We start from the raw sequence: 27,093 nt of genomic DNA on the forward strand, positions 1-27,093 counted from the left end.
CTTGTCTGCTCTGGGTGGAATTTTAAGTGACTGGGAAAATCATGAAGGGTGTGAAATGAATCTTATTTTACAAACTATAACTTGAATGATATATATGGAAAATGTGAATACACGGGGTCCTAAATAGCCTAATTCCTTAAACTCCCTAAATTTTTCCATTTTATTAATGAACTAGAATCGAAGACCTTCATCTTCACTTCTCTTGCACAAAAGTAAGATTACTACCACACAATGCCTATCATCTTTAATATTTTATACACATATGTACACTTTATATTGTACATTATAGAGAGAATAAATATGAATGAATATATCATATCCCATAACAAAAACATGGCCAACATACCACAGAAAAGTAAAATAAATAAACAAGAAAAACATCTAGAAGAAAATACATCAGAATGATCACTGCTGGAGGAGAGGGGAATAAAGAATGAATAAAGGGCACGGGATTTTGGGGGGAGGTGATGAAAATGTTTTAAATGATGTTTAAATGTTTAAATTACACATTTATAGGGCGAGTTTTATGATACATGATGTATATATCAATGAAGCTGTTAAAAATGATGGGAAGTAAAAGTATTATGGATGCCTTCTGCAAAAATGTTTTTCAAGAATTTTTTTTTTTTTTTTTTTTGGTCTTTTTGCCATTTCTTGGGCCCCTCCTGCGGCATATGGAGGTTCCCAGGCTAGGGGTCAAATCAGAGCTGTAGCTGCCAGCCTACGCCAGAGCCACAGCAACGCGGGATCCGAGCCGCATCTGCGACCTACACCACAGCTCACGGCAACGCCAGATCGTTAACCCACTGAGCAAGAGCAGGCAGGGATCGAACCCGCAACCTCATGGTTCCTAGTCGGATTCGTTAACCACTGCACCACGACGAGAACTCCCAAGAATAATTTTTCAATACATACTGTTTTAGACTGGACATTTAGGTTCCCCAAAAATTTGTATCTTGGAACCTAATCCCCACTGTGATGGTATTTGGAGAGGAGACCTTTTGGAGGTGACTAGGTCCTAAGGGTAGAGATCTCATGAATGGGAATGGTGTCCTCATAAAAGAGGTCTCAGAAAGCTCCCTCACTCTTTCTACCGTGTGAGAATAAGTGAGAAAACAACTGCCTCTGAACTAGGAAATAGGCCCTCAATAGACTTCAAATCTGCCAGCACATTGATCTTGGACTTCCCAGACTCCAGCACTGCAATAAATAAATATTTGTTGTTTATAAGCAATCCAGGCGAGGGCATTTTTGTTATAATAGCTTGAATGGACTAAGACACCTGTCATGTACTCCTCATTGCTAGGTTAGTTAATATTCTTTGAGCTTAAAGCAACAGAAATTGATTTAGCCTACCTTAAGCCAAAGAAGGGAATGCATGAAAAGCATATCAATATATCTCTCTAAATCAAAACAGTAACTATGAAGACAAAACTCAGGAAAAGAACAATCAGACATAGCAGGAATCTGTGCAAGAAGTCGTGACTTGGCTTCAACAATTCTGCTCTAAATTGTAAATACCCACGACAGAAGATAGAATGGTCTTGGCATGGTGTCCACCAAGAATCAATCAGTTGTGGCAGCTGACCCTGTCAATCAGGAGCCACTCAAAAGAGAAGGCTATTTTTTAAAGGTAGCCAGAGACCCCAAGAAGGGTCTACTACAATTGCTGTTATAATTAAAGATTTTAAAAAGAAGTAAAATATGCATAACATGATAGTGATGTGATTATGCTTATTTCAGGCAAGGAATTCTTAAAGGGCAATATATGCAAAACATTGGTGATCTTCATGGTGCCAACATAACCATGCCAAGGCAAGCTTCTGACATCCAACAACAGACATAATGAGTAAAGAGACTAGAAAAATTAAGGAGAATCACAAACTTCTAGGAGGAAATAAAGGAATAATTAATTCAACAAAGTCCTAAATATTTGAACAAGAATAATACTCTCAATTAAGATCCTGAATTTGATGTCAAACAGTTTGACACTGATCTCCAGCTTGGTCACTCATCAGCTCTGGGGTCAATCTGATCCTCACTAGACAGAGGGTCCCACAACCTAAACTGGGCTGTGTGACATTAGCAGGTTACTTATCCAGATTTCAGTTTCTAAATCTTTTCAAAGCTGCTAATAATACAAACATATCACAAAACCATTACAAAGTTAAGCAATAATGCATATCTGATACTTAGCAAGTCCCAGTCCAGTTCACAAGAAGCTATCATGTTTATTTTATCTATTTCCTTTTTTTAAATTTTTTATTGTAGTTGATTTACAATGTTCTGTCAATTTCTGCTGTACAGCAAAGTCATAGGAAGCTATCATTTTTTAAAAGCCACAGTTATTATGAATATACAAACCCAAAATGCAATGGAAAGAGACGAAAGCAACGGGCAGGGGAGATGTGAAATTATGTTTTACTGTGTCATATACAAATAAAACCTTTAACCCACAGGAACTTTTTGGTTTGGCCGTTTCAGATGCTAAGCTTTCAATAGCAAGTAAAACACTGTAAAAGCTGGTATATGTACCTTAAAAAGACAACAAACATTTAACAAGAGAATCACTGAACATTAGTGATGAAAGGATCAGAAGAATCATCTTTGCTTTGTTTTACAGAAGGATAAACTGGGGCCCAAACAAATCGCAGCAGAGATGGCAGCACTGTTAGTTATAAAGCCCAGGCACCAAACTCACCACGTTGTTCTGTCCTGGTGTTTCCCTTACAGCTCCATGTATCAGTCTTATTTGGTCACCGAACTGCAGAAAGATCCTATTACCACATAATTAGTGTTAGGGTATGTGCAACAGCTGCCATGAGCAAGATTTCCACCCTGGAGTCAAACATCTTTGGCCCAGACACATCCCATCTACCACATTCCACCGATGGTGCAGCTGCCATAACCACACTCCAACCCTAGTGGCTCCAGGACTTCAGGAGTTGGAACAGATGATTAATTCTAACCACGATGAAGTAACTCTCATCTCCCAAAAAAACTTCTTAAAGAATATCTTTAGAGAATTTTGAAAGATTTATCATTCTTCCACCTGAGAGCTTCAAGACTTTGAAGAGTTTAAAGGAAAGTCCCCGCCCCCCAACAAAAAGAAATATGAGATAAATATCAAGAATGAAGGGGCCACGTAGGAACCTGGAAAATATAATGATAAGTCACAGAAGATCCATGTTATCCATTGGGAAAGCCAAAGCAAAAACCAGAAAGGAGGAATGATTCCTTTATAGATACCATTAATGGAAGAATATGTTATTTGGCTGAGAAATAAGATCCCTCAATACCAATCCTGCATAATATCAATTTGAGGTTGTTTTTATTTTATCTGGATAATTTTATACATATTATTAATAACATTTTCCTTAGCAAAGACGGAAATCCATGTAAGCATTCATAAGCATATGGATACATTTCATATGCTTTAAGAGCCTTTCTCAAATCTTTAAACCAGCGAAAAGTGAATAGAAATTTCTCCCAAAGGATAATAAAAATTATTTTTAAACAAGGACTTGCAAAGTACTTTTTTTAATCCCTGGATGTTTATTTTGTTTAATAATTCATTTGAGGCTTTTAAAGTTGGGAAAGGAGAAAAAAAAAAACCTTTCATATTTGAGTCTGGAACAGAGCTAATCTATCAGGTACAACACGGATATAAAGAAAGTGTCTAACAGTGCAGATACTGCTGCTGCCCAGAACAAAAGCATTATCAAATGGAAGGATTTAAACTGAAGCAAGTTCTAGTGTAAAACCTTAGTAACTCTAAGTCCCACTGCCATTTTTCTGAATAAGATAAACTATTAATCCTGAGTTACATAAATTTCAACATACCAAAGCCCTCAGCAAGTTATACTAGGGCCAATGGCTCTCCTGAATCCATGCATCTGTACACTATTTAAAATGCATGACTGTCCCTTTTGGGAGTTCCCTTCATGGGTCAGTGGTTGACGAACTCAACTAGGATCCACGAGGATGCAGGTTCAATCCCTGGCCTCAGTCAGTGAGTTCGGGATATGGCATTGCCTTGAGCTGTGCTATAGGTCACAGAGGTGGCCCTGATTCTGCGTTGCTGTGGCCGTGGCATAGGTCAGCAGCTACAGTTCCGATTTGACCCCTAGCCTGGGAACTGCCATGTGCTGTGGGTGTGGCCCTAAAATAGCAAAATAATAATAATAGCAATAAGTAAATAAAAATTAAGAAATAAAATGCATGATTGTCCCTCTCATCACCATTTGAGTCCTTAGCTGTGGAGTAGGAAAAGGTTGTTGCACAAAACCAATGAAGACAGGGGCCTGTGAAATGAGTGGAATTTTTTTTGCTAAATATTTAAAGATTTTATTTCTTTAGTTTAAAAATCCAAGGGGAAATAAGAATGGAAAGAATTGCAGGCTTTATGGTTTTAGAAAGGAGGAAAAAATAAACATAGGATAAGTTTACATTGTCTGTGAAGATCCTCCTTACTTATTCCTTTAAATAAGCTTTTAAGTAACCTTTTAAAGGGGCAAAGAAAATTCTGTTATTAGAGGAGTTATGGAAATCCACTGTGGACTCAAGCAAGAACCGGTTCTACCACTATTTATACTGTTTAATTTCTGGCAAATTATTTGCCCTCGGCTCTTTCCACTGTAAAATGAGGATGATATGCTTGTAGCTGTGAATAAATTTATATCTATGTATATATGAAAATTTATATATATGAAAATTTATATATACACATTTTATATATGGCTATACATAGCTCACTACAGTTTATGAATTCAATAAACAACCTATCTTAATGTTACAATTAGTATTAATAAAGAAAACTATTATGCTATAAAATGTCTTTAAAGGTTATTTAGCAATTTATTCAAGAAACTAAGCAGGATAACATTTACTTACTTCCTCAGGAAAAAAAAAAGTCTTTTTCATTTTTTTTTTGAAAGAAGCTTTAAGGATGTTAACACAATCTCCCATCAAACCCGGCATTTATTCTTCCTTCATTCCAGTCCAGTCAGAGAGTTTGAGAGTATAAACTGATCATTAATTTCTGCCACAACCACTCCCAGATAACATTCACTCAACCCACTTTTACTGAGCATTTATTCAGGATGATAAGCAGTATGCTAAAGGCACTCAGGATACAAGGAGAGATAAAGCATGAAACATTGTCCTTGGCCTTGAGAAGCTCTTAGTCAAGAAAAAATGACAAATGCGGAGACCAATAAGCACAACAGAAAGGGATGTGAGCATAAGGGAGCATGTACAAAGTGCTAAGGCATCAGAGTGGAGTGAGGCATTGATCTGGTCTGAGCACAAGACACTCCACAGAAGATGTGAACTTTGAGTGGGGCCTAAGAACAAAAAAGAATTTTCCAGAGGCAAAAAGGAAGGGTATTCCATGCAGGGTAAAGGACATGACTAAAGTCTAGAAATGTGGGAAAACCATGGCATATTGGATGGGAAAAGAATACAGACTTAGCAGCCAAATATGAGCCTTGAGAGTGGCAAGAGGTTTCTACAGGATGGTAATGCTCATCAGTAAAGGACCCAAATGTCATAAAAAGGATACAGACTTCATAAAGCAAAGAGTGATGTAAATGAAGTGTTTAATAATGCATAACACAAATTGGACTTAAGAATGCATTCTTAGAGGTATGTTTTATAACAATTTGAAATTTCTTTAATTTTAACGACAAAAATAAAACTGTCTGAAATAATTTTATTTACTTTTGACTTTTTGTCTTTTTAGGGTCGCACTCACAGCATATGGAGGTTCCCAGGCTAGGGGTCGAATCAGAGCTGTAGCTGCCAGCCTACACCACAACCACAGCAACTCAGGATCCTAGCCACATCTGCAACCTATACCACAGCCCACAGCAATGCCATATCCTTAACCCACTGAGCAAGGCCAGGGATTGAACCCATGTCCTTGTAGATGCTAATCAGGTTCATTAACCACTGAGCCATGACAGGAACTCCTGAAATTTAGACATAACTTTTCTTTGAATTATTTCACTCATTCTTTCAAAATATATCTATTGAACATCTACTATGTGCCAGGCACAATAACAGACACTGGAGATATAACAATGAGAAAGTTTAATGGCCTCACTGAACTTAGAATCTAAAAAGGGGAGACAATCAATAAACAAATAGAAGTAAAGCATATCAGGATACATTACTACACAGATAAATAAAAACATGAACATGGTAAGAGGGTATTAAACTTATGCAGGGTAGACAGATAGTCATATTCCACACCAATGTGACATTTAAGCAAAGATCTGAAAGAAACAGATATTTGAAACATGTCTTCAGAAAATAGTATTTTATTCCCCCCACAGTTGTCACAAACATTAAGAGTCTACAAGCACATTTTTTTATTTTTACTTTAAAAGGGACACATATAACAAAGGTTTTGGGAGAAACATAGGGGTATATATTTTAGAACTGGAAGATAGCCTAACAGAAAGGGAGACTAGAGGCAGAGAAACAATGAGGAAGGTACTGGAATAATCCAAGGGGGGAAAGATAGTGAGGGTCTACAGGATAACCTACACTTCGATTTCTAGCAATACGGCAGGACATTATAATTATAATTATAAACGCCTAAAAAAGCTACAAGAAATACAAAATCAAAAGAAAACACAAAAATACCACCTCGCATACATAGATGAGTATGCATGAGAGTAAAAGAAATGCTCGGGAGCCATAAACAAAAAGGAAAACAGTGAGAGGAGCTGAGGGTTTGTCTGTCAAGGGCTCAGGTAGGGGCAGAGAGAAGTAGCCTGGTCTTAGAGTTCTCCCAGGAAGTGTGCAGGAGAATAAGCTTTGCCCAAGTTAAAGCTGAGAGTCCTCCTTAAGAGTTCCTGTCCTGGTGCAGCAGAAACAAATCCAACTAGGAACCATGAGGTTGTGAATACGATCCCTGGCCTCACTCAGTGGGTTAAGGATCCGGCATTGCCATGAGCTGTGGTGTAGGTTGCAGACGCGGCTCAGATCCTATGTTGCTATAGCTATGGGGTGTAGGCCAGCAGCTGTAGCCCCGACTGGACCCCCTAGCCTGGGAACCTCCACATGCCGATAATGCAGCACTAAAAAGTAAAAAAAAAAAGTGAAAGCTGAGACTCCTCCATAAAGCTGGATCAGTGAAATGGAGGCAACAGCATAAAAAGATGATAGCCTGAACTCTGGACTCAGGACAAGATAAAACTAGTTTCTCCAAGGGTCTACCTTCATTGTGAATATGGTGCAAATTTTACAGTACCTAAATGTCTGGCAACATCCACACAGAAAAATAAAATTAAACATAAAATGATCTCAAGGTGACACCTAAAAAATAAAGACTCTGGAGATAACAGTCTCTTAATCCAGACCATGCAAAATCTTAGACATCAAATGATATTCAAAGAAAGAACAACCAAAAAAATTCTAAATTTCATTAAATGAGAGAAGCAAAATGTCTCCAAGCAAAGGAAGTAAAATCAAACTCATATCCATGCACAGCAAGGAAAATTACTGAACATCAGAGAGAAGGTTTTAAAAGCAACCAGAGAGAGGGAACAGATTAACTAAAAAAAAACCAATGTAAGATAACAACACTCTTCTCAAGAAAGTAACTATTATTTTGATGTCAGAGAGTGTTTTGCCTATGAATATTTTCTCAGGTCAGTCTCCCAAAGCAATAGAAATTAGAGCAAAAATAAACCCAGGGGACCTCATCAAACTGAAAAGCTTTTGCACAGCAAAGGAAACCCAAAAGAAAACAAAAAGACAACTTTCAGAATGGGAGAAAAGAGTTTCAAATGATGCAACAGACAAGGGCTTAATCTCTAAAATATACAAACAACTTATACAACCCAACAGCAAAAAAGCCAATCAATCAATGGAAAAATGAGTAAAAGACCTGAATAGACTCTTCTCCAAGGAAGATATACAGATGGCCAGCAAACACAGGAAAAAATGCTCAACATCGCTGATTATAAGAGAAATCCACATCAAAACTACCATGAGATACCACCTCACACCAGTCAGAATGGCCATTATTCATTAAGTCCACAAATAACAAATGCTGGAGGGGTTGTGGAGAAAAGGGAACCCTCCTGCACTGTTGGTGGGAATGTAAACTGGTACAGCCACTATGGAGAAACAGTTTGGAGATACCTTAGAAATCCATACACAGAACTTCCATATGACCCCACAATCCCACTCTTGGGTATATATCCGGACAAAACTCTACTTAGAAGAGACACATGCACCCACATGTTCATTGCAGCACTATTCACAATAGCCAGGACATGGAAACAACCCAAATGTCCATCAACAGAGGATTGGATTAGGAAAATGTGGTGTGTATGTGTGTGTATATATATATATATACACACACATACACACACACATATAATGGAATACTACTCAGCCATAAAAAAGAATGACATAATGACATTTGCAGAAATATGGATGGAACTAGAGAATCTCATACTGAGTGAAATGAGTCAGAAAGACAAAGACAAATACCATATGATATCACTTATAACTGGAATCTAATATCCAGCACAAATGAACATCTCCCCAGAAAAGAAAATCATGGACTTGGAGAATAGACTTGTGGCTGCCGGAGGAGAGGGAGGGAATGGGAGGGATCGGGAGCTTAGGGTTATCAGATACAACTTAGAATAGATAACAAGGAGATCCTGCTGAGTAGCCTTGAGAACTGTCTAGATACTCATATTGCAACAGAACAAAAAGTGGGGAAAAAAATGTATACATGTAAGAATAACTTGATCCCCATGCTGTACAGCAGGAAAAAAAATTTTTTTAATTTTTTAAATAAAATAAAATTATAGTGTGAACATTTCTGATTATTATTAAACATTCTTTGAAAAAAAAACAAAAAAAAAAGAAACTATTATATCAACAACAAAAACTTTAAACTCCTAAAAAATATATATACTTTCAACCGTATTAGCCCTTTACTCCCAATTAATCTGCCATTCAAGAATGAAGATGACATAAAGGCTTCTTCAGACAAAAACAGAGTTTACCACTAACATAATCAACCCGAAAGAGCAATGTGCTTATACTAGCTCCTAAGAGACAAATTTTCAAGGCACCTGAGAGTCAACTGACAACATGTTGGTTATCTGAAATCAGACATGGTGGGAATATTTACACCATGGAAACCAGAAAACACTAAAAATCAGGCTTTTTTGCCCCCCCCTCCCAGGGAACAAGGTGTTAAACATTCATCAGCACACAGCTAACATTAAGGGAATTCTAAAATGTGTCTTCAAGAGAAATGAAAACTCTAATAGGAAGAATTGATATGAACGAAAGAAAGGTGATCAAATAAATATGGTAAATGTAATTCTAAATAAGCACTGACTGTATAAAACAATAATAATGATGACAACTAATTTGAAAAGAATCAGGAGTTTATCAGTCAAGTGATCACTTTATGCATAGTAACAATCCTACAATCTCTATGGTTTAAAACAGCAAATGTTTATTTCTCATTCACGCCAAATATCTTCAGGGGTTGCAGGAAGATTCGTTCCATTGTACCCCCAGGGAACTTATCTCAAAACGTTCTTTACCAATTGCTACACATTGGCTCTTGAAGCTTTCTGTTTCTCATACTTGCCAAATCAAGTCATGTGGCCAAGCCTAATTTCAAATGGGACAGGGGGGAGATAAAAACATCTAAGAAGTTCTCACTGTGGCACAGTGGGTTATGAATATGACTGCATTAAGTAAAGTTCTTCTTTATCTTTCTTTATGGCCTTTACTCTAAAGCCTATTTTGTCTGATATGAGTATTGTGACCCTCAGTTTCCCATCATTCCCATTTGTATGCAATATCTTTCTCCATCCCCTCACTTTCAATCTACATGTGTCCTTTGCCCTAAGGTGGGTCTCTTGAAAACAGCATATTGTAGGCTTTTTTTTTTTTTCCTAGCCTGCCATTCTATGTCTTTCGATTTGAGCATTCAGTCCACTGATATTTAATGTAATTATTGATAAATATGTATTTATTGACATTTTAAACCTTGTTTTCCATTTGATTCTATATTTCTCCTTTATTCCTTTCTCTTGCTTACATGGTTGGATGATTTCCTTTTATTTTATGCTGTGTCCTCTTCTTTTTTGTTTTTGTGAATCCATTGTTTGCTTTTGATTTATAGCTGATCTGTTTTTCAAGTATGTTAACTCCTTCCTAATATCTGCTTACTTTTGACTGATAGTCATACAGGCTCAAACACATTCTTAAAAAAAAGAATCTACATTTCTTACTTTCCTTCCACACATTTTATAATTTTGATGTCCTTTTCACATCTTCATGTTTATCCTTTTGCTGTCCCTTATGTTTATCATTTCTTTCACAAATAGTTTTTTCTTTTCTCTTTTGATCTGTATACTGGCTTATTTAAGTGACTGCATTCCAATTGTGATTTCCTCCATCCTTTATCTTCTTACTTCTTTTCTATCTAGAAGAAACCTTTCAATATTTCTTTTAGGATAGGTTTAGTATTGCTGTATTCTTTCAGTTTCTGTTTGAGAAATTCTTTAGTTATTCTATTTTAAATGATAATCTTGCTAGGCAGAGTATTCTAGGTTGCAAGTTTTCCCTTTTATAACTTTGAATATATCTCGCCTGGAGGGTTTCTGTAGAGAAATTAGCTAATAGACTTAAGGGAGTTCCCTTACAATTAACTTTTTCTCTTGCTGCTTTTAGAATCCTCCCCTTTAACTTTTGCCATTTTTATTGTAATACGTCTTGGTGTAGGTCTGTTTGGGTTCATCTTGTTTGGGATCCTCTCTGCTTCCTCTATCTGGGTATCTGTTTCCTTCTTCAGATCTGGAATAGTTTCTTCAATAACATTTTCAATCCCCTTTTCTTTTTCCTCTCCTCTGGAATCCCTATTATGCATAGATTGGCATGTTATATTATCCCATATATCTCTTCCCATTGCTTTCATTTGGCTTTCTGTCACTTTCCTGATTGAGTGATGTACAATATTCTATCTTCCAAGTCACTTATTCATTCCTATGCATTATTCATTCTGCTATTCAATGCCTTTAGTTCCACTTTTGATTCTGCAAATGAATTTTCTAAATTTTTCTTGGCTCCTCCTTATAGTTTCTAGTTCCTTTTAAAAAGTACTCTTTGCGGAGTTCCCATTGTGGAGCAGTGGTTAATGAATCCAACTAGCACCCATGAGGACACAGGTTTGATCCCTGGCTTTGCTCAGTGGGTTAAGGATCCAGCGTCACTGTGAGCTGTGGTGTAGGTTGCAGACATGGCTCAGATCCCACATTGCTGTGGCTGTAGTGTAGGCCAGCAGCTACATCTCCAGTTAGACCTGTAACAAGGGAACCTCCATATGCCACAGGTGTGACCCTAAAAAAGACAAAAAATAAAAATAAAGAAAAGTCTTTGTTACTGCTGAGTCATTCTTAATTCCTCTAGTATTTTCTTTACCTCCTCTTTGAACTTGGTGTCTGTTTGACTGCAGAGATCTATTCCTTGTTTGCTTCCTCAAGGGAATTCTCCTGTTCTTTTAACTGGGATTTTTTTTTTTTTTATGGCCACTCCTGCAGCATATGTAGGTTCCCAGGCTAGGGGTCAAATCAGAGCCTACACCAAAGCCACAGCAACACAGGATCCGAGCTGCATCTGCAATCTATACCACAGCTCACGGCAACGCCAGAACCTTAACCCACTGAGCAAGGCCAGGGATCAAACCTGCATCCTCATGGATGCTAGTCATATTCATTTCCACTGAGCCACGATGGAAACTCCTGTGTTTCCTCATTTTGCTTACTTTTTTCTTATTCTGTGAGTTCAATTATCAACTGTATTCCGGAGGGCTATGTGCATGCAGGAGTGTCCCTAGCTATCTTGTGTGGGTTTACTAATTTTTTTGACATGAGGGCTGCTTTTTGTTTGGATGCTTGTTACCTCTTTGCCCAGTATGTGCAGACCATTATCCCCTTCATAGGAGGTGTACAGGAGCATGACCTGCACATGCTCCTAGGGAGGTGGGGACAATGGGAGGCACCTACAGGCAGTACCTGGTCTCTGGGCCTTTGGCAGTGGCAGTGACCTTCAGGGAGGTGAGGCTAGCACACAGAGCTCTTCGGAATACACAAAGGGAGTGCTGCTGCCTAACTAACTCCACTAGATGACCAGTTTCAACTTGGTCCCAAACTATCCCCATAGAACACTACTGAGAGACAGGATTAAGATGGCAGAATAGGACTGGAGCTCAACTTCTCTCATAAAAACAACAAAATTACAACCAAATGCTCAGCAACCTTCAACCAAATGGACTGGAAGCTTTCAAAAAGATATCCTACTCCAGAAGACAAAGAGGAGGCCACATCAAGAGGGAGGAGGGGCGATTATGCAATATAAACAACCCTATACCTACTGGGTGGGAAGCCCCACAGACTGGAAAGTAACTGTATTACAGAAACTCACCTACAGGAGAGAGAGTTCTGAGCCCCACATCAAACCCCCATGCATGGGGATCTGGCACTGGGAGAAAGAGCCCCCAGAACATTTGGCACTGAAGGCCAGTGGGGCTTGTACATAGGAGCTCCATGGGACTGGGGGAAACGGAGACCCCATTCTTGAAAGGCACACACAGATTTTCACGTGCACTGAGTCCCAGGGCAAAGCAAAGTCTCTGTAGGAACCTGGGTCAGACCTGACTGCAGTTCTTGGAGGATCTCCTGGGAAAACAGGGGTGACTGTGGCTTGTTGTGGGGGAAGGGCATTGGAGGCAAAGCTCTTGGTAATATTCATCAGCATGCCCTTCTTTGGAGCTGGCCATTTTGGGAAAATCTGGCCCCACATATCAGCACTGAGAAGCCCCAGGCCAAACAACAATGCAGGTGGGATCACAGTCCCACCCATCAGTAAACAGGCTGCCTAAAGACCCCCCAGGCACACAGCCACCTCTAATCTCACCCAGAGACAAAGCCCTACCCACCAGAGGGATAGCAATCAGACCCACCTACTAGTGAGCAGACACCAGTCCCTATCAGGAAGCCTACAGCAAACCCTCATACCAACTTCAGCCACAAGTGGGGCAGACACCAGAACTAAGAAAGACTACAACTCTATTGTCTCCAAAAAGGTCACCACACCAAAAACCTATAAAAATGAAAAGGCAGAGAACTATATATAACTCAGATACGGGAGAAAGAAAAAGCCCCAAAAAAACAGCTAAGTGATGAGGAGATTCTCAGCCTCCAGGAAAAAAGACTTTAGACTGTTGATGCTAAAGATGATGCAAGACATTGAAAATAAACTGGAGGCAAAGATGGATAATTTACAGGAAACTCTGAGCAAAGAAATACAAGATATAAAACTTAAGAAGAGATGCAAAATACAATAACTGAAATAAAAAATTAATTAGAAGCAGCCAACAGCACAATATAGGAGGCAGAAGAACAAATAAGCGAGGTGGAGGACAGACTAGTGGAAATCAATGATGCGGAACAGAAAAGAGAAAAAAGATTAAAAAGAAGTGAAGAGAGTCTTAGAGGACTCTGGGACAATGTTAAACGCACCAACATCCGTATTATAGGGGTGCCAGAAGGAGGAGAGAAAGGGACAGAAAAAATATTCAAAGAAACAATAGCCAAAAACTTCCCTAACATAGGAAAGGAAACACTCACTCAAATCCAGGAAGCACAACAAATACCATAAAAAATAAACCCAGGGAGGAACACCCTAATACACATATTAATCAAACTGACCAAAATTAAAGACAAAGAGAAAATTTTGAAAGCAGCTAAGGAAAAGAAACAAACAACATACCAGGGAACCCCAATAAGGTTATCAGCAGATTTTGCAGCAAAATCTCTGCAGGCCAGAAGGCAGTGGCATGATATTCTTAACGTAATGAAAGGAAAAAACCTCCAACCAAGATTACTTTACCCAGCAAGGCTCTCATTCAGATTTGAAGGAGAAATCAAAAGCTTCACAGTAATGCAAAAGCTAAGAGAATTCAGCAATGCTAAACCAGCTTTATGACAAATACTAAAGGAACTTCTCTAGGCAGAAAAGAAAGGGCCACAACCGAAACAAAAATACCACAAATGACAAGGCTAACCAGTAAGGGCATATATACAGTAAAGATACAAAATCATCCACACACAATTATACTACCAAAATCAGAAATTGTGAGAAGAGGAGGGTACAAATGCAGGACACTGGAGATGCACTTGCAATTAAGAGACCAACAACTTAAAACAATCTAATAATATATATATATATTGACGCCTATATCAAAACTTCAGGGCAACTGCAAGCCAAACATCTATAACTGATAAACAAGAAAAATCAACTCAAATACAACACTAAAGATAGTCATCAAACCACAAGAGGAGAGGACAAGAGAAGAAGGGAAGAAAAAGAGCAACAAAAACAAATCCAAAACAGTTAATAAAATGGCAGTAAGAACATACATATCAATAATTACCTTAAAAGTTAATGGACTAAATGCCCCAACCAAAAGACATAGACTGGCTGAATGGATACAAAAACAAGACCCATATATATGCTGTCTTCAAGAGACCCACTTCATTTCTAGGAATACATACAAATTGAAAGTGAGAGGAGGGAAGAAAATATTCCATGGAAACGGGAATCAAAAGAAAGTTGGAGTAGCAATACTCATTATCAGACAAAATAGACGTTAAAATGAAGCATATCTTAAGGGACAAGGAAGGTCACTACATAATGATCAAAGGATCAATCCAAGAGGAAATATAACAATTTTAAATATCTATGCACCCAACATAGGATCACCACAATATATATAAGGCAACTGCTAACAATCTTAAGGGGAGAAATGAACAATAATGCAATAATAGTGGGGGACTTTAACACCCCACTTACAGCAATGGACAGATCATCCAGACAGAGAATCAATAAGGAAACACAGGCCCTGAATAAAGCATTATACCAGATGGACTTAACAGATATTTATAGGACATTCCATCCAAAAGCAACAGAATACACATTCTTCTCAAGCATACACAGAACATTGTCTAAGATTGATCACATTCTGGGCTACAAATCAAACCTCAGTAACTTTAAGAAAAGTGAAATCATTTATCAGGCATCTTTTCCAACCACGAAACTATACAACTGGAAATCAATGATAAGAAAAAAACTGCAAAAAACACAAACACATGGAGACTAAACAACATGCTACTGAACAATCAACGGATCACTGAAGAAATAAAAGAGGAAATTTAAAAATACCTAGAAGCAAATGACAACAAAGATACAACACTCAAAACCTATGGGATGCAGCAAAAGCAGTTCTAAGAGAAAAGTTTATAGCAATACAAGCCTACCTCAGAAAACAAGACTAATGAAATATAATGGACCCGGAGTTCCCACTGTGGCTCAGTGGTAATCAACCCGACTAGTATCCATGAAGACTTGGGTTCGATCCCTGGCCTTGCTCAGTGGATTACGCATCTGGCATTGCTGTGAGCTTCGGTGTAGGTCGCAGACACAGCTCAGATCTGGCGTTGCTGTGGCTGTGGTATAGGCCAGCAGCTGCAGCTCCAGTTGGACCCCTTGCCTAGGAACTTGCATTAGGCCTCCCTAAAAAGACCGAAAAAAAAAAAATGGTAGAAGAGCAGAGCAAAAGACAAGTCCACCAACATCAAAGCTCAGATATTTCCCTTTATCTTCCCAATGTGTCTTCCCCCTACCCCCTTGGTCATCTTCTTTTACTTTCCAATAAAAGGACATTTATGGATTCTGAAAATAATTAAAAGCAAAGTCTTTTTTGCAAATTTTAACTTTAGCAAGTAGATTTCTGATACTTCAAAGATTTTGTTTAAACAGACTAAAGTATAAATTCTTTTTGAGGGAAGGCTGAGAATTTATCTTTTACTCTTTTACCTTAACTTCATTTAGAGCATAAATCAGAAACAAATATACTGACACAAATGTCCAACAATTAAAATCATTCAACACATGTAGTTCCTGTCATGGCTCAGCAGTAGAAGAGCCCAACTGGGGTCCATGGGGATGTGGATTTGGTCCTTGGTCTCCCTCAGTGGGTTAAGGTTCCAGCGTTGCCGTGAGCTGTGGTGTAGCTCACAGATGAGGCTAGGATCTGGCATTGCTGTGGCTGTGGCTGTGGTGTAGGCTGGCAGCTACAGCTCCGATTAGACCCCTATCCCGGGAACATCCATATGCCGTGGGTGCAGCCCTAGAAAGCAAATTAATTAATTAATTAATTAATTCAACACAATAGTACTTTTTAAAAACAGTTTAAAGAATGTTCCAAAGCAATGACTGATTAAATAACTGCCTCAATGGTACTTAAAGTAAATCAAGGACTTATATGACTTTCTAGCTTTTGGTAGATTTTGAAGATTCACCATATCCTTAAGTGGACACAAGTCAACAGTCTTCTATTTTGTAAAATAACCACTTTATCATCTGGTTTCCCCAAAAGGAATTAAAGACAGGTAATATTTTTTTCTTTCCTTTTAGGGCCACACATGTGGCACATGGAAGTTCCCAGACTAGGGGTCAAATCAGAGCTGCAACTGCAGGCCTACACGGCAACACTGGATCCAAGCCACATCTGTGACCTACACCACAGCTTACAGCCAATGTCGGAACTTTAACCCTCTAATCAAGGCCAGGGATGAAACCCACATCCTTGCAGACACCATGTCAGGTTTTTAACCCACTGAGCCACAACAGGAACTCCGCATATTCTTTTTTTTTTTTTTTTTGGTCTTTTTGCCATTTCTTGGGCCGCTCCCATGGCATATGGAGGTTCCCAGGCTAGGGGTCGAATGGAGCTGTAGTCGCCAGCCTACACCACAGCCACAGCAACTCGGGATCCAAGCCGCGCCTGCAACCTACACCACAGCTCACGGCAACGCTGGATCCTTAACCCGCAACCTTATGGTTCCTAGTCGGATTCATTAACCACTGAGCCACTATGCGAACTCCCCGCATATTCTTTTTATCCACTCCCTTTTCCCTTTGACCATACACTTGTGCTAGAAGCATCTGGTTGTAACCACCAGACAGTTATACTTTTGCTGCCAGCTATTAATCACTATTCTATATAAACTCCTTAAACGGTTGCTAATTATCTCCAATTTACATGCTGACAGGAATAAAGTAAGAAAAATATTAATTTTTAAATAAACAATGTTATAAAAACTCCAGTGGGGGCCTAGTCTTGGCCAGCTCCCACACTTTGAGTTTCACCTCTAGAAGCCCTATCAGGCTTTCACAATAAAAACAGGAAAAAAATCCTTTGGTTCTTCCTGCAAGGAGGATAGAGAAAGTAGTCATTTTGTATTCCCAGAGCATTCTGTTTGTCTTAATAAGGTTTGCCTCTGAAGTAAACTGTTTTACCAGAATCTGAGGGAAGGGAAACACCCAACCCCAGCTTTCTCTAGCCTTCCTGTCTCTCCTAAGGGGTAAAACAAAAGAGAACCGAGAATCACTAGTGAAGGTCACAACCGAGGGACATAAGCTCACTAGCAGACAGAGACCTGATCATAGGACTATTAAGAAATAATTTTAGACAAATTTCTAGTTTTCCAAGTATTTTCACATTTATTTTCTTTTAATGCCAAGCTGTGGCACAGGCAAGGAAAAGGGTATTGCCTCATTTTGCAGATAACAAACTTAAGTTCTGGGAGGATATTAAACATGGTAGGGCCAGACTTTAAATTCAGCTATTTAAACCCTTTCTGTCCAGAGCAGTTTTCATTAAACTCCATATTCCCCTATATAATTTATAGATTAGGAAGGGTTTCTGTGAGGATTTGGATTTGACCCCTGCTCTCATTCAGAGGGTTAAGGATTCAACAGTGCTGCAAGCTGAAGCATGTAAGCCACAGATGCAGCTTGGATCTGGTGTGGCCATGGCTGTCGTGTAGGCCAGCAGCTGCAGCTCCAATTCAACCCCTGGCCCAAGAACTTCCATATGCTACAGATGCAGCCATCAAAACACAAACAAAAAAAAAAAAAAACAATTATAATCCCCAATGTATAACACTAATACCATTTTCTGAGCCCTTACTTTAGGATGGACAGTGTGACAAGTTCTTCCCATGCATTATCTCATTTAATATTCACTACATTCTTTATGAGGGAGATAATAACACTGCTTGGTGCATTTTCCAGTAAGAGACTTGGTAGGATCATAAAGACCCAAGGTAACACAACAAGAAAGTGTAAATACAAAGGTGAACATTTAACCACTTGTGCTTCATTCTAATCATCAGAGGTGCCAAAGATTCTCTCTTTAATCAAACTTCATTTAGGCTCCTCTGAGCCCTCTCACCAACTAGACCTCACCTCAGCCTCTGCTCTGTCCTTGCCAGGCCTGCAAAACTAACTCTTAGCAAGAATCCTGTTAAGTCAGTTCAAAGAGAATCCCCCACCCTAGATATCTGATGATGTTCCTCCTCCCTCAATGTTTAAGTCCTTGGCCTGCCTTTAGCAAGAATCATTCTACTCTTGATGTATTTTTCCATCCCCTGACCCCCTCACTATGCTCATTGGCACTACTGTCCAGTTGTCTTTGCTGTATTCCCAAGTTTGTCCCAATCTCTCTCCTCTAGTGCAATACCCCTATTGCAGAAGTCTTGAATAGTCTTCCTCACCATTTTAACAAGTGTCAGGATAATTTTTTTGTGAACACAGCAATGATACTCCAAGAAAATAACAGTTCTCAGGAGCTTCTGGAACTAAGTTTCCAGCATCCAAAACACTCTTAGGCTTTGTAAGGCTGCATCCCACAGGCCCACAAAGCCTGTCCTTGCCCAGTTTTAAGAATGTAAATAGAATCCAAAGTCAGCAATAGAGACGCTGATGTTTTAATGGATAGAGGAAACTTACCTGCATGAAGCAAGGTCTTGAAAGGACATCTCACCATGTGCAGCAAACGCGGAGCAGAACATGGTGACAGGCTTCACTCCCGTGAGCAGGGGAGAGGTTACTAGTTATAGGGGAATTGACGTCAGGTTGGCTCATCGGTTGCCAGGGAAACCAGCAGAGAGATGAGCACACCCCTCACTGCCCCTTTGAGAAGCCATCATGGTGCAGGTGTTTTGATTTAAAGGTTAGAACAATCACCAGCTGGGGCAGGGGTGAGTCTGTAGGAAGGTCAGTCATGTGAGTAGAGAGTAGGTGAAGCAGGGGATACAGAGAGCAAGAAAGCAATAATCTTGGGTGGCCTAATCATACAGACTTGTATGTACTAAGATGTTCAAGCACATTTTAAATCATTATATGATCTGATGGGGGGAAAAGTACAAAAGCATCAAGTACCTAAGCATGGGAATTGAAGGCCCGTAGGTGCATGTGGAATCAATCCCACTTCAGTAGCTCCACCATTGCTTCCCCCCAGCCCAGCCCATGATGTGTGGGCATGTGGCCTGAGGTACATCACATTCTCACTCACCCCCCTTACCAAAATTTGCCTCTGGACCTCAAAACTAAGAGAAAAGAGATAAAACTTCACATCTAGATTTTCAGGCTCAAACACCCCACTCACAGCCCAAAAGCATACTCACTATGCCCCTAAACCCAAATTATGTAAAGCCTAATTCATACTACAAGTTCACTGGGGAGCTCACTCCCATGTGCCTCCATCATGAGCTTTCAGGGTTCAGAAAGCAGAACAGGGGGGATGGGCATGGAATAGCTACTTATAAGAACCTTCTGAAACAGGCTCTGGGGTTCAATTCCAGGGGAGAGACTTCCTATATTGCACACACATGAACACACGTGCAATTTTACACACATGGGTACACAAATATACATGCACATACACAAATGCATAAAGTTGCTTTTGCTCTCAGAGGATAGGTGCTTAGGGAGGCACTGGGACTATTGTCAACGTATCCCAACTCATCTTACCCTTGAGTCATCACCATAATAATTCCAACAAAAATAATAGCAGCTACTAGTTATTGAACACCTACTGGTGCCAACAATGTACTAGAGACTTAAATCATTGTGTTTACTGCTAACAAACCTATGAGTTGGCTAGATTTCCCAATGAGGAAACTGAGCCTCAGAGCGGTGATATAACATGTCCAACAAGATTTCTACCCAGAGCTGCCCACTTCCAAAGCTAGCATTCTTTTCACCTCAATCACCAATTCACATCAGAAATCATTCCATCAAATATGTAAGTGGGACACAATGCTCAGTGTCTCAGCATCAGAGACTTTCCTGAGTCAATTAGTTTCACACAGTAACATACAACAGACATAGAGTAGGTGCTCAGTAAATACCTCTTGAATGAAAGAATCTGTTTTTTTTTTTTTTGTCTTTTGTCTTTTTGTTGTTGCTATTTCTTGGGCCGCTCCCGCGGCATATGGAGGTTCCCAGGCTAGGGGTCGAATCGGAGCTGTAGCCACCAGCCTACGCCAGAGCCACAGCAACGCAGGATCCAAGCCGCGTCTGCGACCTACACCACAGCTCATGGCAACGCCGGATCGTTAACCCACTGAGCAAGGGCAGGGACCAAACCCGCAACCTCATGGTTCCTAGTCGGGTTCGTTAACCACTGCGCCACGACGGGAACTCCCTGTTTAGGTTCTTAAACTGTATTTCCAATTTACTGAGGACTGTATCTTTTGCTTCAAAACTCTTCTCACCAGATCTTCCTGCTTTTCCTTTAATATGATTATGTCTTGAGAGTAGGGCACTCATGTGTGGGATTAGTACCCTTATAAAAAGACACCCCAGAGAGCTCTCCTGCTCTCTCTCTGCCACATAAGGATACAACAAGAAAATGGCCACCTACAACCCGGAAGAGGGCCCTCACTAGAACTTGTCCATACTGGCACTCTGATCTCAGATTTACAGCCAGAACTATGAGAAACAAATTTTTGTCATTATAAGCCACCTAGTCTGTGGCATTCTGTTACAGCGGCATGAACTAAGACACCTTGTGATCCCAATATTGCACTCTTACAAATCATACCCAAGAGGATAATTAGAGATGCTCTTTTATTTTGAGGCACAGAGAGAGACTAAGAAAGGTGAAAAAGGAAAAGGAAGAAAAGAAAATTTAAAAAACACTTTGGACACTGCATTTTCCATTTATTTGACTACAATAATAAGAACATGGCATTCTTGAAACAAGAGATGAATCCTTTGGAGGAAGTCATGGGTTCATTTCCTACTAAAAAGTGAAAATTTTCAGTTCATGCTGCCAGAGCCTTTCCAGTATCCAACACATGGTCACATTTGGTTCACCCATAGTAGCTCCCCACAGATAGGATAAAATCAGTTGACTGGACCCATGAACTAATTATCAGAGATGGTCCATTAAATTCTTATGCTCTCTCTCCTCTACAGCTGGTAAGAATGTAAAATGAAACACCCTTTCAAAGGGCAGAGTGGCCATCTGGATGCAGAGACTCAAATGTGTGCCTTCCCTTTGATCTCCCAAGTCTGCTCCTAGGAATGCAACGCAAGGAAATCATCTGAAAAGCAGGCAAAGATTTAGATTGCAGAACATTCTTTGAGTTTCTCATGTTGACAAAATATAGCAAGCAACTTTAATGTGGGATACTGGAGAAATGATTAAATAAGTTGTGGTTGAGTCATTTAGTGGATTATGAAGCAAAGAATAATAAAAATCCTATCTTACATATATTTAATGGCATGACTAAATGCTCATGATAAAACATTAAATAAAAAATGACTCAAAACTGCAACACTATCAAACCAATTTTTGTAAAAAATAAAAATTAGGTAAGTCAATTTATCTTTACACATACACATAACAAAGACTATGAAGACATACTCCAAAATGCTAACTAACCAAAATGCTATCTTTGGCTACTATAATTATTTTTTATTTTCTTCTTTATCTTTCCTAAATGAATTCTTTTTTCATCAGAAGGATAAGAGGTAATTTTTTTGATGAATCAACTATAAAATCTATGTTCACCTTCCAGGAAAGTGACTTGTAATATCTATAATGGTCAAATTACCTCAGAAAAGTGGCAGTCCATTAAAACAAAACAAAACAGAAAATTCTTAAAGAATAAGATAAAAACCGTTCCAAAGTATAACTCTATGTCACTCCTGGGAGGCTTTTCCTTATATTTAGGCCGATCCTTCCCCATTGCAATTTAGACCCATTTAACTTGCTTTGTAATCTCATCATTAGTTTTTGAATCCCTAGGGTGTGGCATAGTGCCTGACACAGAGGTATCACTCATCCAGTGGACTATAGAAGCTGTGGTTTCATTATTCCCTCTGATGTTTTTATCTCCCTTCCAGCAACAGTTCTCCTTGGCTTTGGCTAACTCCAGCTCCCTCCTCGTGGCTCAGGTAAGCACCAGACAGACCTAGGGACAGTTGAAGACAAAGCAGTAGCAAAGTCCTTTCCTAAAATCGATATGGGGATATTAAGAGAGAGAAGCATTCCCCACCCCACACACCACAGATGCCAGGGTGCAAGAACGCACCTAGAGCATTTAAGGGCCACCTTTTCCATATGAGAACTCACATGAGAAAGACATGTTCGCAGGAAGACAAAATGAGGCTATCAGGCAGAGGGAAGGAGGGCTGTGAGATGAAGAGGAATAATTCAAGGGTTGGAGAATGATGTCCAGGTCAGGAGGAACAGACCAATGACAGCAGAGAGAAAGACAGTTCCAGAAGTCTTGAGACCCCAGTTGTAACCCAGATGACCTCATTTTTACAATTTAACCTCAATTCTGTCCCTCTCAGAAATGGTGGGACAATAAACTTCCATTTTTTTTAGGTTGATTTGGCTTGGGTATCTATATTTGCAACCAAAACCATCCTTTCTTCTTTGTGTTTCTAGTAACTATAAACATGTAATGTTAAGTTACAATTCTTTAAGAAATATCACAAAGGGGGAAAAAAAAAAAAAAACCACTGCTTTGTTTCTGAGAGACTAGGGAAAGACCATGCCTGATAAACTTAACTTTTTAGAATAGCTGAAAACGTTTGAAAAGTTGCCAAGCTGATTGATACCGATGATAAAGCTGACAACAGAAAAGTCTCATAAAAAATTTGAATATGAGGCAAAACTTATGGGATTGGAATATAAATATAATATATATATATGGCATTAATACTAGCACATTAGGTTAAAATGTGACTTCTAAAAGGTAGATTCTCTATTCAATCAGATAATATAAGAAGACTGTTTAACATGCTCACAATTAAAGAATCAACTGAAAACTCAATTCATAGCAGGGTCCTACCTTCTCTAAAGTTAGCAAACTAGAGGACCACATGGGACACATACAGGTCAGCCACATTTTTTCTATTATTTCACCTAAAATATATCATGATTTTCACAGATATGTGACTAGTTCTGAGTCAACTGAGAATGCTATAATGGTTTTTTTTTTTAAAAAAAAAAGGTGAGGGGATACTTTGATAGGCAGTTGTTCCAGAGTACACTGTATATTAATTCGAACTTTTTGCCTAAGTGTTATTAATGACCCATAAACCATAAGATGAAATGCAAAACTATGGGCAAAATACCTCAAGCTAATGAAGCCTTGTAAATTAGAAGGTAGTGCTTGAAGGAAAGTAGATGGAAAACTAAAAATACATATTAAAAATTCAAACTGGAGTTCTCTTGTGGTACAGCATCAGACCAAAAAAAGCCATCTAGAAGCTGAGTTCACTTAAGTTAGGGCTTACCTGAAAACTGTGAGCCATCCTTCCATTCAGTCATTCATTCACACTCACTGAAAGAACAAATACTGAATGAACAAAGTATGCAGCTGTGCAGCGAGCATGGGATACATGAGGATAAACAGGGTGGTTAGGCCTTAGTCCTCATGGAGCTTACAGTCTAAAAGTAATTTAAATGGCACTATTTTAAAAATAATAATATTAGGCAATTCAAGCAAGTTCATTGAAGCTGGGTTCTAAACAGGAAGAGATGCTAATCAGATGAGGAAGGGTGAAGGAAGAACATCGCAAACAGAATGGACACCACAGGCAAAAATCCCTTAGCAAAGTAGTAGGGTGTATTAAAGGTACCCAGAGAAGTCTAGGATAGAGATAGAGCACAGTGCAATGGGTAAGAGCATGGACTCAAGGACCTCAGCTTGAATACTCCCTCTTCCTGAGATGTATTAACTGAGTGACCCTGAGTAAGTTATTTAACCTCTCTGTGTTATCCCTATTTAAAATAGAAACAATAATTTCTATATAATGGAACTATTAGGATAGTCTGGCACATGGGAAAGTGTTGATTATTATAGTTGGAACACAGCAAAGAGGTGATAGCAGCGTGAGGCTAGGGCCAAATCACACAGGGCCTTGGTGAAAAGAAATATAAGCAGACTAGGTCTTTTTAAAAGGTCCCACTGGCAGTTATCAGGACAATTAAAGGGGATGTGGTGATGTATCAGTTGGCCAGTAAGAAAGTTTCTGTGATATCTGGCTGAAAAAGAAGATCAGTGGAGATAGCACTGAGGCCTAGGAAAATTTTTATAAGATATTATTACTCTACATGTGTAAGATTTCAATTTCATCACTAATTTAAAAAAAACTTAATAGAAAGCCAGATACTCACCCATTGATCTTAATTATGCTAACTCCTATTAGAAAAACACATGGCTATTTTATAACCTTGGCATTTTTAATAGGGGCATGGGAGGTATGGTCAAGGCATAGTCTTGTGACAATTTGAGAAAAACAAAAATTTGAATGGACAAATACTTGATGCAAAGTCTCAGTAGCAGAGCCAACTAGGCCTGGCCTTAATAGTATATAAGCCAAAGGAGACTTAACGAAGAACTTAAAGCTCCCAGAAACCTGCATTTTCTACAGGTTTTTCTTCTTTTTTAAAGTAATGACTGCCCACAGGCATGACCCACATTGAGGAAGGCACACGTCCACTGTGCCAAACTTCCACTCCTACATGCTGGCTGCCAGATAAACCTTTCAGGACAGAGGTAAAAGCACAGGTTATGAAGGCAAGGAGGTCAGACCCAAGATTGCACCCTAGTTCTACCACAGACTGGTTATGTGACCCTAAGTAAATTACTTAATCTCTCTAATCCACAGGACCCTCATCTGCAAAAGGGGGAAAGCAATTTCACCTGTTGCTAAGGGTTGTTGTGAAGACAATTTGATAATATGTTTATAAAGCATTTCCCATATGGAGTAAGCACTTAATAAACGGCAGTTATGATTATTATCTGTGGTTCCTGCAGTGCCACCAAAATTGGGGATTAAAAGAGGTAGAAAAAGAAAACACTGCTGGTAAACTGGTCACCTACTCTGCATATGTGGTATATCAACTAATAGTGAAGATACACCTACCTCATGCTCCAGTACTTCCATTCCTAAGTATACACCCAACTGAAGAACATCCCACAAGCACAAGACAAGAACAAGAAAGTTCACAGGAGCATCACTTGCAATAGCCAAAAACTGGAAACAACTTGAATGACCATCAATAGCAAAACAAAAAAATAAATGATGAAATGATGATGGCTTTATATAATAAAATACCATGTGGTGCCCCCCTCCAAAAAAAAGGCTACACTCAAGGGATGGGTATACACACCAAGGGATGAATTTCTCATATCTAATGTTGAATGAAAGGAGCCAAACACAAAGAATAAGACTAGAAACAACCTAATGTCCATCAGCAGATGAATGTATTAAGAAAATGTGGTACATATATGCAATGGAATACTACTCAGCTATAAAAAAGAACAAAATAATGACCTTTGCAGCAACATGGATGCAACTAGAGATTCTCATAATAAGTAAGTCAGAAAGACAAATACCATATGATATCACTTATATGGGAAATCTAAAATATAGCACAAATGAACTTATCTATAGAATAGAAACAGACTCACAGGCATGGAGAACAGACTTGTAGTTGCCAAAGAGGAGGGAAAGAGAGTAAGATGAACTGGGAGTTTGGGGTTAGTAGATGCAAACTATGAAATTTAGAATGGATAAATAAAGAGGTCCTACTGTACAGCACAGGGAACTGTGTCTAATCACTTGTGATAGAACATGAGAGAAGATAATTATGAGAAAAAGAATGTAAATATATGTATAACTGGGTCGCTTTGCTGTACAGCAGAAAATGACAGAATATTGTAAATCAATAATAATTTTTTTAAATAAAAAATAAATAAAAAGAGGAGTTCCCATCATAGCTCAGCAGTTAACAAATCTGACTAGCATCCATGAGGACGAAGGTTCAATCCCTGGCCGCACTCAGAGGGTTAAGGATCTAGCATTGCTGTGAGCTGTGGCATAGATTGCAGATGCGGCTGGGATCCCCTAGCCTGGGAACCTCCATATGCTGTGGGTGTGCCCCTTAAAAAAAACATACTTTACCGTAAGCTGTAGTGTAGGTTGCAGATGTAGTTCTGATCCTACATTGCTGTGACTGGCAGCTTCAGCTCTGATTAAACCCCTAGCCTGGGAACTTCCACGTGCTGTAGCTTCGGCCCTAAAAAGAAAAGAAAAAAGGATTGTGTGTGTGTGTGTGTGTGTGTGTGTGTGTGTGTGTGTGTGTGCGCGCGCACGCGTGCGTGACTGGGTCACTATGTTGTGTGTGTGTATGTATATGTATGACTGGGTCACTATGCTGTACAGCAGAAATTGGCATAACACTGTAAATCAACTATACTTTGATGAAAACTTTTAAAAAAGAATAACACTAGATGAATCCATTTTATAAAGTTCAAAAATAATCAAATTAACTCTAGTATTTAAAGATACATACTGAGGGGTTATAAGAATGAAGAAAAGAGATTACCATGAAATCACGTTAATAACTGGCTGTGAGAAAAAGTCAGGGTTGTGACTGAGAAGGAAAACACAAGGGCTTCTAAGGTTCTGTTTCTTGACTTAGATGATGATTGCATGTGTGTTTATTTTTGTACGCTTTCTGTATGTTTGTGGTATTTTATAATAGTTGAAAAACTAATTATTCCACCTGCTCTACCTAAGCCATGGTCTCTTAGAGTACCAAGGTATGTTATCTATGTAGCTAGCTCTGCCTTTCCAAACAGAGACTCCTTGAGCCAA

General features: G+C 39.1%; 1 protein-coding gene across 50 annotated transcripts in view; it reads right to left on the bottom strand.

Annotated features, from left to right (window-relative positions):
* The window catches only part of ERC2 (ELKS/RAB6-interacting/CAST family member 2), a 983,951-nt gene that overhangs the window by 822,732 nt on the left and 134,126 nt on the right, over positions 1 to 27,093 (bottom strand). For 4 of the 50 annotated variants that reach the window (XR_014823363.1, XR_014823362.1, XM_084988659.1 and 1 more), the window contains exon 1: positions 18,910 to 18,988. The exons of the other annotated variants lie outside the window; for them this stretch is intronic. Coding sequence is in view for 2 of the 4 variants with exons in the window: in XM_084988659.1 (XP_084844785.1) it covers positions 18,910 to 18,915 (6 nt within the window). In the remaining 2 variants the exon portion in view is untranslated. Of the gene's footprint in view, positions 1 to 18,909; positions 18,989 to 27,093 lie in introns of those variants that run through there. 50 annotated transcript variants of the gene reach the window in all.

Source organism: Sus scrofa, chromosome 13 (assembly GCF_054392235.1).
Source record: "Sus scrofa isolate SSC_HxYL_T2T_F1_AM1 chromosome 13, Sscrofa_HxYL_maternal_Yorkshire_Landrace_v2.0, whole genome shotgun sequence".
Lineage (NCBI taxonomy): Eukaryota > Metazoa > Chordata > Mammalia > Artiodactyla > Suidae > Sus > Sus scrofa.